At 46.1% G+C, this 14,163-nt stretch overlaps 1 protein-coding gene across 3 annotated transcripts in view; it reads right to left on the bottom strand.

Annotated features, from left to right (window-relative positions):
• AP1B1 (adaptor-related protein complex 1, beta 1 subunit) overlaps positions 1-14,163 on the bottom strand; it is a 65,526-nt gene that overhangs the window by 35,392 nt on the left and 15,971 nt on the right. For all 3 annotated transcript variants that reach the window (XM_011995716.1, XM_011995717.1, XM_011995718.1), the window contains exons 2-3: positions 5,208-5,271; positions 1,131-1,236 (exon numbers count right to left, since the gene is read on the bottom strand). In XM_011995716.1, the coding sequence (XP_011851106.1) occupies positions 1,131-1,236; positions 5,208-5,244 (143 nt within the window). In that variant the 5' untranslated portion in view covers positions 5,245-5,271. The remainder of the gene's footprint in view (positions 1-1,130; positions 1,237-5,207; positions 5,272-14,163) is intronic.

Here is a 14,163-nt window from a genome sequence, read left to right as displayed (position 1 = left end):
TGACCTCGTGATCCGCCCGTCTCGGCCTCCCAAAGTGCTGGGATTACAGGCTTGAGCCACCGCGCCCAGCCTAATTTTTGTATTTTTAGTAGAGATGGGGTTTCATCCTGTTGGCCAGGCTGGTCTTGAACTCCTGATCTCGTGATCCACCCACCTCGGCCTCCCAAAGTGCTGGGATTACAGGTGTGAGCCACCATGCCCAGCCTCGAATAGGTTTTTAAAGATGGGCAGACAAGCTGCGTCACTGGGTGCTCCCACAGGGGAAGCATGAGCCAAGGTGCGGCAGCCATTCTACACACGACCTGCTTTAGCCATCAGGTGCAACAGAGGCTGCACACCAGTGACATATTAGAGAAATTCAATCTGCACGTGTATTTTATTTGCACCACACAGTGTTTGTTTAATATCATCTGGCCACTTAAGACAGGGAGATTTAAAATGAAAAATCCAGATTTCCCATTCTTCTTCTTCTTTTTTTTTTTTTTTTTTTTTTTTTTTTTTTTTTTTTTTGAGACAGAGTCTTGCTCTGTAACTTGGGCTGGAGTGCAGTGGCACAATCTCGGCTGACTGCAATCTCTGCCTCTCAGGTTCAAGCAATTCCCCTGCCTCAGCCTCCCTAGTAGCTGAGATTACAGGCGTGCTCCACCATGCCCAGCTAATTTTTGTAGTTTTAGTAGAGACGGGATTTCACCATATTGACCAGGCTGGTGTCAAACTCCTAACCTTGTGATCCACCCAACAGAGCCTCCCAAAGTGCTAGGATTACAGGCGTGAGCCACCGCGCCTGGCCCAGATTTCCCATTCTTTTTAAAAACCAGAAGACCTGGCCACACTGGGTCCTCTTCCCCAGCCAGTAATGATCCTCTGGAGTTTCTGAGAGGGTTCAGGCCACACCCACTGCGCCACGTGCTTCCTTTCCCACCTACTCCAGTTAACTCACTCCATCACCACCTGACCTGCCAGCATCTGGGCTCCTGATTCCCATGTAAACAAAACCTTCGATGGGGAAGAAAGTTTTATGAAGGGAGCTGTATGAGGGGAGACATGGGTCCCTAGACACCCGAAGCGAGAAGCTATAAACCCTCCCCTGTCACCCGCCTCCAGCTGCCACCAGGCCTACTCCTGCACACCTGACATCTTTGCCCACGGTCATCGATGCAATCACTTTCTTCACTGCCTCCTTCTTCTTCTCCTTCTTGTCACTGTTGAGCTCTGCCTTCAGCTCGAAGATCTCCCCTAAGGAAAGGAGGCAAGCATGAGCGATCCCTCCCTACCCTGGCAGGTCCCAGTATCTAACTTCCAGAAGAACCAGAGGGAGGCACGTAAGACATCCTATGCTGTTGGCTGAGGGAAGCTTCAGGCGCCTGGCCTCAGGTAGGCCTGGCAACAGTGAGGGCAACAGTGAGGGACGACTGTTAGGATAGGAATTAACAAGATGGAAGCTTGGAGGCCAGGGGCAGTACCTCACACCTGTAATCCCAGCACTTTAAGAGGCTGAGGATCAGCTGGGCATCGTGGCTCATGCCTGTAATCCCAGCACTTTGGTAGGCTGAGGAAGCCGGATCATGAGGTCAGGAGATGGAGACCATCCTGGCTAACATAGGGAAACCTCGTCTTTATTAAAATACAAAAAATTAGCCAGGCGTGGTGGTGCGTGCCAGCTATTCGGGAGGCTGAGGCAGGGGAATCGCTTGAATCCAGGAGGTGGAGGTTGCAGTGAGGCAAGATGGCACCACTGAACTCCAGCCTGGTAACAGGGCAGGACTCCATCTCAAAGAAAAAAAAATAATGAAAGAAAGAAAAGAGGCTGAGGACTACTGGAGCCCAGGAGCTCAAGATTAGCCTGGGTAACACAGTGAGACCTCGTTTCTACAAATTTTTTTTTTAAATTAGCTGCGTGTGGTGGCACATGCCTGCTGTGCCAGCTACTCTGGAGGCTGAGGCTGGAGAATCATTTGAACCCAGAGGTCGAGGCTGCCGTGAGCCATGACACCACTACACTCCAGCCTGGGGGATACAAGGTGACACCTTGTCTCCAAAAAAAGAAAAGAAGTTTAGAGGCCACTCTGGATTGAAGCAACAGGAACCATGGAAGCTACAAAGATTCTGGGGAAGACAAAAGCATCAAAAACATGATGGCAGGCTCTGCTCAGCCAGAGAGCTAAAAACACAGTGGAAGGTAAAGCTGTCCTCAGCTACCTTCACTCAACCAAAGGCCCTTAAAAGGCTCAGTGCAATAGAACCTGAGTACTTAAGGCTTGTGGGGAGAGGGCAGGATTTGTGGATTCCCACATGGAGGCCTTTCCTGTTTTCCTGGAACCTCTAATTAAAACAGCTTGCTCAGGGTTCCACTTCCTGAGACACAAGTGGTTGCTCAGCTCTGAAAATGGGAATTCAGCTGCTCCATGAGAGCTCAAGCATGTAATCAATTGTTCTGAGGAACTTGATGATGTGAAAAAAACTAATGAGGAAGTAGGGTTGTCTGGCCCTGCCAGGGACAGAGTCAGGATCCCAATAATAGGTTAGAAGGGCAGATGTCATTTCCTGACCCCTTCTCTTTTATTTTTTATTTTTTGAGACGGAGTCTTGCTCTGTTGCCCAGGCTGGAGTGCAGTGGCCTCATCTGGGCTCACTGCAACCTCTGCCTCCTGGGTTCCAGCAATTCTCCTGCTTCAGCCTACAGGGTAGCTGGGACTACATGCGTGTGCCATCATGCCCGGCTAATTTTTGTATTTTTAGTAAAGACGGGGTTTCACCATGTTGGCTAGGCTGGTCTTGAACTGACCTCGTGATCCGCCTGCCTCGGCCTCCCAAAGCGCTGAGATTACAGGCATGAGCCACCACGCCTGGCCTTTTTAATTTTTTTTTATTTTTTATTTTTTTGAGACGAAGTCTCACTCTGTCACCCAGGTTGGAGTGCAGCTGTGTGATCTCAGCTCACTGCAACCTCTGCCTCCCGGGCTCAAGCAATTCTCCTGCTTCAGCCTCCCAAATAGCTGGAACTATAGGTGGGCACCATCATACCCTCCTAATTTTTGTATTTTTAGTAGAGACCAGGTTTCACCAGGTTGGCCAGGCTGGTCTTGAACTCCTGACCTCAGGTGATCCACCCACCTCAGCCTCCCAAAGTGCTGGGATTACAGGCGTGAGCCACCATGCCTGGCCCCTCAGAACCCTTCTCTGAGCCCAGTCCCATATTAACTTGTTCCCACACATATTCTTATTTCATCCTCACAACTCTGCATTTCCCTCCATTTTGCAGTGAGCAAATGGAGGCTGTCAGAGGCTCAGTAATGTATATCCAATGCCGGTAGGTGGTAGGGCTGAAATTGAAAACCAGGTCTGCCAGCTCCAAAGCCCATGCTCTCAATCCCTATGCCTGGGCCTACCCAAGATACTCACTTTGCTCTCCTGAGCCTGTTTCCTTGTCTCCAGGCATGTCTCTCCACACATCTCCCTTCCCAAAAGAAATCCACTAAAAAACCCCAACCCCAAAATACAAAAATTAGCTGGGCGTGGTGGCAGATGCCTGTAGTCCCAGCTACTTGGGAGAATGGCTTGAACCCAGGAGGCTGCAGTGAGCAGAGATCTTGCCACTGCACTCCAGCCTGGGTGACAGAGAGACTCTGTCTCAAAACAAACAAACAAACAACAAAAGCCACCCCTGAGACTCCAATACACTCAGCACTAAGCTCACCCTGTGGCTCACCAGGCTCCACAGGACTGATCCCTGCACACCTCTCCAATTGCTTTCTCTCTTTTTTAGTTAGTTCCCCAGGCTAGACTCGAACTCCTGGGCTCAAGCAAGTAATCCTCCCACCCAAGCCACCACCTGGGGCACCACTGTGCCAGGCTCTAACCTCTTCTTGCATCACCCTCGTCGGTAGCTCATGCCCACCGCCTTCCTTTCCCTGAATGTGTCACAAGCACAGCACTCACTCCTTCCCCTTCCTGTCCCCCATGTATCTGGCCAGCTCCACCCAGAGCTCTCCCATAGTCTCCCCTGGACCCACTACACTTCAGTGTGGTTACTACTCTACAGACTGTCTTTCCTGCTCAACCTCGAGCAACACCAGCTCAGAAGCTCTGTCTCTCTCCCACTGCACATGGTAGGTTCTCAGTGAAAAAAAGCTAGACCAATACATGAAATGCCCGATGAGGGGCAGACTTCGAGTCCTGGCTCAGCTGATCCAACAACAGACTCTTCATCTGGTCAGTAGGCGTGTGTCAATATCACTTGGAAGGAAGGAGGGAAGAAGGAAGGGTTGGCCAAAAGATGCTTACAGGGTTAAAGCACATTTGTCAGCCACGATAACATCCTCCATTTCCTTAAAAGCAGAAACAACCAAAATACCCAGCGATATAAGCCTAGCTTAGCAAATTTCAGTGCAGCAACTCAATAGACTTAATAGTGAATCATCAGAATTGTTGGGAAATGTTTATGATATCAAAATGTCAAATGAAAAACAGGATTAAAACCATGAAAAACACGTGCCTGACCGGCCACAGTGGCTCATGCCTGTAATCCGAGAACTTTGAGAGGCCAAGGTGGATGGATCACCTGAGGTCAGGAGTTTCAGACCAGCCTGACCAACATGGAGAAATACCGTCTCTACCAAAAATACGAAATTAGCTGGGCATAGCGGCGGGCACATGTAATCCCAGCTATTCGGGAGGCTGAGGCAGGAGAATCACTTGAACCCAGGGGGCGGAGGTTGCAGTGAGCCGAGATCGCACCACTGCACTCCAGCCTCAGTGACAAGAGTGAAACTCTATCTCAAAAAAAAGAAAAACACTTGCCCTTGGATAAGGACACAGATACATGGGGACACACACACACATACACATGTGCGCGTGAGGGGACATGGGGACACACACACACACACAACTGCTGTGGGGGTGCTGACAGGATTATGTGTTTTCTTTCCCCTGGAAAAAAACATAATTATTTTAAGCCATGGGGAATAAAAGGGCACTTTTTTCCCCCACACTTGGAGCTAATGTTCTTCCCTTTCTGAGCTCTAAAAGGAGCAATTTCTTATATCATCAACAGTTCAATTTTCTAGATCCACAACAAGCTCTAGGCCATTCCTGCCACATGTTTCCAGGCCTTCATTCCCACCCCTACTCCCTTCCACCACAGGAGGAAAACAGAAGGGACAGGAAGAGAAAGCATAGGACGAGGCCCATTATTAAACAAACAATACCTTTTTTGGTCGTGGTGAAATATTTTGAGTCAGTCATTTCGGTCCCTTATCTGTAGCCAGGCTTCTGCAAGACAGAAGAGAGGGGTGACTTTCAGTCACGGGGCAGATGGAGGAGGAGAAGGATCCAGAACACATGTGGTATAGGAAAACAGCTGCTTATCTCCTTCCTGGGCAAATGAACTCTGGATCATGGCAGATTAGATTTTGAAAAGTAATTCTGAGGAATCTATCAACATTTTTTTTTTTCCTTCAGAGATGGGATCTCACCACATTGCCCAGGCTGGTCTCAAACTCCTGGGCTCAGCCAATCCTCCTGCCTTGACCTCCCAAAGTGCTGGGATTACAGGCGTGAGCCACCCTACCTGGTCCTATCAAATTTTTGAATGAGCCTCTTCTAGAAATCTTTCCCACAAAAAGATCTGCCCAAGGATGTAAGGGCTTACAGCAGCCCCTTTGTGGGACTCACTTTGCTCAGCACTGTCCTCAATGCTTTGCAGACATTAACTCATTAGAAGCCTCATCACAGCATCATCGAGGCACTATGTTACCCTACACAGTCAAATGATATTAGGAAATACCAAGCTTAAAAGGCTAGGGAGACTTCTTCTCTCCACAACTTTTCTAAGCTGCTAAAACAATAACATGCATGATTCATCTCTGGAAAGGGCTAGAATCTGTACTCTATAGCAGTTCCCAAATCTACCTGGCCAATTTCCTAAGGGCTCTCTCAGGACATCTCCTAGAACAAAGCTCACAGCGTGAAGTACTATTGTAAGACAATAAGGGGCCAGGCACCATAGCTCATGCCTGTAATCCCAGCACTTTGGGAGGCCGGGGGGGTGGGGAGGTTGTGTGTGGATCACCTGAGGTCAGGAGTTGGGGACCAGCCTGGCCAACATGGTGAAAACCATCTGTACTAAAAATACAAAAAATTAGCTGGGCGTTGTGGTGTGTGCCTGTAATCCCAGTTACTCAGGAGGGTGAGGCGGGAGAATCACCAGAACCCAAGAGACTGAGGCTGCAGTGAGCTGAGACCACACCACTGCACTCCAGTCTAGGAGACAGAGCAAGACTCCGTCTCAGGAAAAAAAGACAATAGGACAAAGAAAGTACCGAAGCCCTGCCATTCATTTAACAAAAATTTACTGAGCATCTACTATGTACTTCAGTAGTTCTTCTGGGCAACAGAACAAAGAAAAGAAGTTACACAGGAACCAAGATACCCTAGATAATGGCCAAGGCTTTTAGGATGGTTCTAAGATTTATTAAGAATCTATCATTTACCAAGCCCCTATTAAAGGCAGGGGCTTCACCCACATTATCTCACTTAAACTTGTCAATAATGTAACTGCTTTGAATCCCATTTTACAGAAGATGAAACGGACTCAGGGATGTTATCTACCTGAACTTAGTTCCTATGCTCTATTGATGAAGGAATTCTGCTTCCCCCTTCTGACAAGGAGGACAGTTCCCAGATAGTCGCTAAAGATTCAGTCAAAAAAAAAAAAAAAAAAGAGGCCGGACGCAGTGGTGGACACCTATAGTCCCATCTACTCGGGAGGCTGAGGCACAAGAATCACTTGAACCCAGGAGGCGGAGGCTGCAGTGAGCCGAGACTGTGCCACAGCACTACAGCCTGGTGACAGAGCAAGACTCTGTCTCCCCGCCCCCACCGCCCCCTCCAAAAAAAACCACATTGAGACTTTCAAGTACAGCCTTCCAATCCTATCTGTAGTTTTATGTGGTATAGAAAACCATACAACTCCAAAAAATAGACATTTGAATGGAGAAACCCCACTTCACTTTGTCCCTTTTGTTGAGTCTATGGAAGGGACTCAAATAAATAACCCACCAATATCTCCTTTCAAGTCATTACTATACAGGGGCGAGATGAAAGTTACTAGTGCAATGGATGTGAGGGATCAAGAGTCATTTCACTGTCTCTGGAAACCAAGCCAACACAGCACCTCCTCTCCAGCCCAATTGGATTTTTCCAAATTAAGCTTGTATTTATGGCAGGATGGCATTGAGCAAGCCTCCCAACCGAGAGACACCCATAGATTTTGTTTCAGTAATCAATGGGAAACAAATATGTACTGTCTTGGGGTCACCTTAAATCCTTTGTGGATCCTGTAGGAATAAAGAAATAAAGGCTTCACTGACAAAACAGTATGAAAAAAGGCACAATTCTACTTCCCTTTTGCTTCGCAAAGTTGAAAAGGAAGGATGGCACTTTTCTATGGGAGCTGCGGGAAAGAGCAGAAGAGCCCACTGCGTCTGATGTTGCAAGTCCCACAGTGCGGACTCTAACTTGCTGGTCCTCCCAGCATGAGTCAGGGCTGTAGACAGATCCACAAAGGACCGCCCCGCATGAGGCAGGCTCACAGCTCCTGTTCGCCCTCCTCTCTCATGCCTGGCCCAGGCCCGGCACATAGCAAGTATTCAATTGATGGTTGTTGAAAGAAATGAAAACGGGCCACTGAAAATCCCAGGGAGCCTCAGCCTGCTCTCTGGCAGCCCTGTTACATAACTAGTTAGCGTTTGTTTCCAACAGGAATTTACTGACATTAAAAATGATTTTTTTTTTTTTGGTGCACACACATAAAGCCATTTTCTCAAAGAAACCTCACCAACCTAGGGGTTCTTTGGGGAACTCTGAAAATGAGCAGGTAAATCAGATAATGGGATTTGTCTTACAATAAAGATCTGCATGGTTCCAGAAGTCACAGACTTGAGAGCGTAACCGCCAAAAGTATCCAAAATAATAGGAGAATATCATTTCTCAAGGTTGAGTGTAAGAGGGGTAACTGAAGGCAAAAGGGGCTAAAACTTACAGGCCACAAAGAAACACAGAAAGTAACACAGAAACCACTCCAACATTAAATCTAAAAAGAAAAAAAGTGGCCAGGTGTGGTGGCTCATGCCTGTAACCCTAGCACTTTGGGAGGCTGAGGTGGGCAGATTGCCTGAGCTCGGGAGTTTGAGACCAGCCTGGGCAACATAGTGAAACCCCGTCTCTACTAAAATACAAAAAATTATCCGGGTGTGGTGGCATGTGCCTGTACTCTCAACTACTTGGGAGGCTAAGGCAGGAGAACTGCTTCAACTCAGGAGGTGGAGACTGCAGCGAGCTGAGATTGCGCCACTGCACTCAGCCCGGGCGACAGAGTGAGACTCAGTCTCAAAAAAAAAAAAAAAAAAAAAGAAAGAAAGAAAAGTGAATAAAACAAACAAAATAACCTCAGATAACTAACGTGAGAACTGCTCGGAATTTCTTGCCTCTCCAGAAGAAAAAGCTGTCAGAGCCTTTCCCCTCCCCTGCAGGCCCAACATAACATGGGAGGGCCCTAAATTCCCAGGCCACAACCTGCTGGTGACAGATAGGTGCTGTATGCAACTGACCAAGAGGAGAAACGGGTGAGAAAGCCTCTCTTTCTGGGGATTTAAAAAGAAGTGACAGAGCTGCAGGGTAGCTGGTCAAAGCACAGCAACAGATACCCCAACAGCGTTGAGCTTTCTGTGAGTCTTCCTTTTACAAGTGCTAAGCAACTACTCACAAACTTAACTGCCACTCAGTGTGCTAGTGCTGGCTGCGCTTTTTTCTGCAGCATCTGTTTCACGTATCCCTCTGCAGAGGGCCCAATGGGACTGAAGATGCAGAAATGTATCCCTCTGAACTTGTTTGATATGCAGGAAATTAAAGTAGAGAAGGGAGGGGATGCGGAGAAAAGTGAAATGCTTTGGAAAGTCACCCCAAAACACAGATTACAAAACAAAACACCTCACTTCACCATGAATGATTCCCTACCTACAGCTTAGTGATGTACTGAGGGCAGCTATCTCCTTGTGTCCTTTCTCCATTGTGAGCACCTAATGCTGGTACTTGGTCTTGCAGTTGCCTCTTGGATGTCAGTGCAAGAGAGATTTCTCATTCTCTCCGCAGGAATGGAAAAAACCCCACAGTTCAGTCCTAAAGGGGCTCAGACTCATAGATGCCATGAGAAAGACTGGTCCTTTTCCTGGTACCTGCTCAGCTGTTATCATGTACTGTATCCCTACCCCATGGAGGCCAAAAGGGCTGAGACCTTGTTCTCTGATGAATCTGATCCGGTACATGAACCACATTTGAAAGCAGGCAGCAAATTTAGGCAAGAAAAAGCTTAGGGTTTGGATTCCATCTTTGGAAGTGTCAGGGCACATTTTAAAGTAGTAATTACAGGGAATTTTTGATTCAGAAACTGCTCTGGCCAATATAATGAGTCATTTTTGCTAAGGACACAGCATTCTGGGCTGGGATCCCCCTCAATTTTAGCATTTACAGACCAAGGAATACCTCAAAGGGATGGGCATGGTCAAAATTAAAAGAGGGGCATACCTGGAACAACTGGTTTCACCCTTGAGGAGCCAGTGTGGCTTCCCCCTCTTAATCTTAATATTTCTCACACCCACATCTGAAAGATTACGACTTTGATGTCACATCCCAGAACCAGTTCTGGTTAACTTCATTTTTTAGAATTAAAGAAAGGGAACTGAGGCTGGGCATGGTGGCTCAAGTCTGTAATCCAAGCACTTTGGATTACAGGTCCAGGTGGGCAGATTACCTGAGGTCAGGAGTTCGAGACCAGCCTAGCCAACATGGTGAAACCCCATCTGTACTAAAAATACAAAAAATTAACCGGGCATGGTGCTGGGTGCCTGTAATCCCAGCTACTCGGGAGGCTGAGGCAGGGGAATCACTTGAACCTGGGAGGCAGAGGTTACAGTAAGGTGAGATTGCAGCATTGTACTCCAGCCTGGGCAACAAGAACGAAAACTCCATCTCAAAAACAAACTGAGCAATAAAGCCTAAAATACAGTAGTTTTCTCTCGTATGTTTTCTAGATGTATAAAGAAGCCCTTGGTGAGACTTTTGGAAACAATGTCCAGGGACAAAGATGTAACATGATCTAAGAGAGGGAAAAGAGGTCCTAGGTCCTAAGGAAAAAAAGGGAAGAAGAAAAAATATTTCCATCTAAAGACTTTGGTTTTTAGTTGCTGAAATTAGGGTTAGGCTTAAAGGAAAAAAAGTTCTCAGTATTTTTCAAATTTTGTCTTTATAGATCTAATTTTAGGAACAAGAAAATATAGACTATCTGTGTTTTAAGCTAATAAAATGAATTTAAATCTATGTTTAAAACATAAGAAAATCACCTCCTTTGAGAATGAAAAAAATAAAAGCATAAGAAAATGGGTACTGAATATAGTATTTCAATTTTTCTCCAATGTCTCAAAATTGGTGACAACCTTTAAAAGGAAAGTATGCTGAACTGAGTCTACTTCATCCCTATAATTCAACTTCCCTCTTTAAAATGGGGAGATCAAGCCGGGTGTTGTGGGTCACACCTGTGAATCCCAGCACCTTGGGAGGCCAAGGCGGGCAGATTGCTTGAGGCCACGAGTTTGAGACTGGCCTGGGCAATACGGTGAAACCCTGTCTCTACCAAATTAGCATGGTGGTGCACACCTGTAGTCCCATCTACTCAGGAGGCAGAGGTGGGAGGACTGCTTGAGTCCGGGAGTTAGGAGGTTGCAGTGAGCCAAGATTGCACTACTGCACTCCAGCCTGGGTGACAGAGTGAGACCGTGTCTCAAAAAAAGAAAAAAGAGGGGGGCAGGGACTGTTGTACCTGCCTATGTATTTCACATATTTCTTCTGACAAGGGCTAATCTGAGATTGAAACCATGTTGACAAGAAAAAATGTAAACATCATAAATATCACAAGATTTCATTTAAACAAAGCTCTAAGAGGCAAACCTAAGCTATGGTGATAGAAGTCAGGTCAGTGGATGCTTCCGGGTGGGAAGGACTGAAAGCGGGCATGAAGGGCCCCTGCAGTAATAAAAATGATCTATATCTTGATGCAGATACTGGACACCCTGTACACTTAAGAGCCAAGCATTTCACTTGGTGTAAATTAAACAGACATTTTTAAAAATGTCTTGGGCACAGAGGCTCATGCCTGTAATCCCAGCACTTTTGGAGGCTAAGGCGGGTGGAACACCTGCGGCCAGGAGTTCGCCAACAGCCTGGCTAACATGGTGAAACCCGTCTCTACTAAAAATACAAAAATTAGCTGGGAATGGTGGTGGGCGCCTGTAATCCCAGCTACACGGGAGGCTGAAGCACAAGAATCGCTTGAACCTAGGAGGTGGAGGTTGCAGCAAGCTGAGATGGCACCACTGCACTCCAGCCCGGGTGACAGAGCAAGACTCGGTCTCAAACAAACAAACAAAAAAGCCCAGGCAAGGTGGCTCACATGTATAATCCCAGCACTTTGGGAGGCCGAGGTGGGTGGATCACCTGAGGTCAGGAGTTCAAGACCAGCCTGGCCAACATGGCAAAACCCCATCTCTACTACAGATGCAAAAATTAGCTGGGCGTGGTGGCTCACGCCTGTAATCCCAGCTACTTGGGAGGCTGAGGCAGCAGAATTGTTTGAACGCGGAGGCGGAGGTTGCAGTGAGCCAAGATTGTGCCACTGCACTCCAGCCTGGGTGACAGAGTGAGACTCCATCTCAAAACAACAAGTTACCCATTTTAATTAAGTTACTCACGTAGTGTTCCATGAGTTTTGGTAAATGTATAGAATCAGGCATCCACTATAATAGTCAAATTTTAGAACATTTCCATCACTCCCAAAAAATTCCCTTGTACCCATTTATGATCACCCCTGGCCCCAGACAACAGTTAATCATCTGCTGTTGCTATTGTCCTTTCTAAGGTTTCATTTAAGTGAAATAAGACAATATATAGTCCTTTGTTGGATCTATCAGTGGGTGCGTGTGTGTGCATCTTCCATTTTTGCTATAAATAATGCTATTCTGAACATTCACATAAAGTCTTTGGACATATGTTTTCATTTCTCTTTGATAGTTGCCTAGGAAAGAAATTGCTGAGTTGAGGCTCAAGCCTGTAATCCCAGCATTTTAGGAGGCCAAGGCAGGAGGATCACTTGAGTCCAGGAGTTTGAGACAAGCCTAGGCAACACAGCAAGACCTCATCTCTACAAAAAAGCAAAATAAATAAAAAATAAAATAAAAAATTAGCCGGGCATGGTGGTGCACACCTTTAGTCCCAGCTACTTGGGAGGCTGAGATGGGAGGATCGCTTGGGCCTGGGAAGTCAAGGCTTCAGTGAGCCACCATCCTACCACTGCACTCCAGCCTGGGTGACAGAGCAAAACCCTGTCTCTGAAAGAAGAGTTTGCTGGGTTGTATGTCAAATATATGTTTAAATTTTTAAAGAAACTGCCAAACTATTTTCTAAAGTGGCTGTACCATTTTGCATTCCTACCAAGAGTGTATGAGGGTTGCTCCACATCATTGCCAATGCTTGTTTTATCAGTGATGTCTTAGTGTGTGGTTTTGCTTTGCATTTCTCTAATGACTAATAATGTTGAGCAAATTTAATGTACTCTAACTCTTTGTATGTTTTCTTTTGTAAAGTATCATTTGCTCATATTTCATTGGGTTGTCTTCACATTATTGACTTATAAGAGTTCTTCTTATATTCTGGATATAGGTACTTTATTAGGTTATGTTTTACAAATATTTTTCTCCCAATCTATCACTTGCTTTTTCTTCCCCCAACCCCTTTTTTTATTTTGGGTCCCTGTCTGTTACCCAGTGCCAACTGAGGCTGGAGCGCAGTGATACACACATGGCTCACTGCAGCCTTCAACTCCTGGGCTTACGCAATTCAATCACCCTAACCTCCTGAGTAGCTGGGACCACGGGTGTGCGTCACCACACTCGGCTGTTTTTCATTGTTTTTTGTAGAGACTGAGTGGTTGCCCAGGCTGGTCGCAAACTCCTGGTCCCAAGCAATCCTCCTACTTCACCCTCCCAAAGCACTAGGATTACAGCACCCAGCCCCTTTTCATTTTCTTAAAGGTATCTTTGATAGGCCGGGCGCGGTGGCTCACACCTGTAATCCCAGCACTTTGGGAGGCCGAGGCGGGTGGATCACAAGGTCAGGAGATCAAGACCATCCTGGCTAACACGGTGAAACCCTGTTTCTACTAAAACTACAAAAAAAATTAGCCAGGCGTGGTGGCGGGCGCCTGTAGTCCCAGCTACTTGGGAGGTTGAAGCAGGAGAATGGCATGAACCCAGTAGGCAGAGCTTATGGTGAGCCGAGATCGTGCCACTGCACTCAAGCCTGGACGACAGAGCAAGACTCCGTCTCAAAAAAAAAAAAAAGATACCTTTGGTAAATAAAAGTTTTTAATTTTCGTGAAGTCCAATGTATCTTTTTTTTTTTTTTAACCATTTGTACTTCTCTGTCCTATCAAAAAAGTCTTCTAGCATTGAATTTTATGTTTTATACTTATATAAATACACTAGTTTTCTGTTTATTGCAGTCAAGCTGTGTTAGTCGACAGGACCGTTTACATTTCAGGACAGATAGGCATGGACCCTTCAAGTGGACAGCTTGTGTCAGGAGGGGTAGCAGAAGAAGCTAAACAAGTAAGTCATTTTCCACATTTGAAGTTTCCTTTTCTTCTACCTTTTTAAGGTTGGAGAGTATTAAGAATCCACTTCCCTGATTTGTTTTATAGAGATTAACAGATAAATGTTTTTTTAAACTACTCACTGCTTGATTTAACGTAGTTTTCGATCTAAGAGTTGGAAATTTGATGGATCATGAATCATCTAACAACCAAAAGAGAGATTCTACCTCCTTAACACTAAAGTGACCTTAAACCTGAATCATTGACGTCAGATGACATGCTGTCACTTCCAAATGGATTGGGAAATTTTCTTTTCAGGGCCACTGACCTGCCCCTCTTCAAAAAAAAAAAAAAAAGAAATTTCCACCACAGAAGTAAAAAGTCAACATGTTTAAAAATAAGCATGGTGGGGAATATAATTCTAATCCAATAAATATAATTAAACCATAATGTAGGCCAGGCAT

This window comes from Mandrillus leucophaeus, unplaced genomic scaffold (assembly GCF_000951045.1).
Source record: "Mandrillus leucophaeus isolate KB7577 unplaced genomic scaffold, Mleu.le_1.0 Scaffold496, whole genome shotgun sequence".
Classification (NCBI taxonomy): domain Eukaryota; kingdom Metazoa; phylum Chordata; class Mammalia; order Primates; family Cercopithecidae; genus Mandrillus; species Mandrillus leucophaeus.
This window is presented reverse-complemented; position numbering and strand designations above follow the sequence as displayed.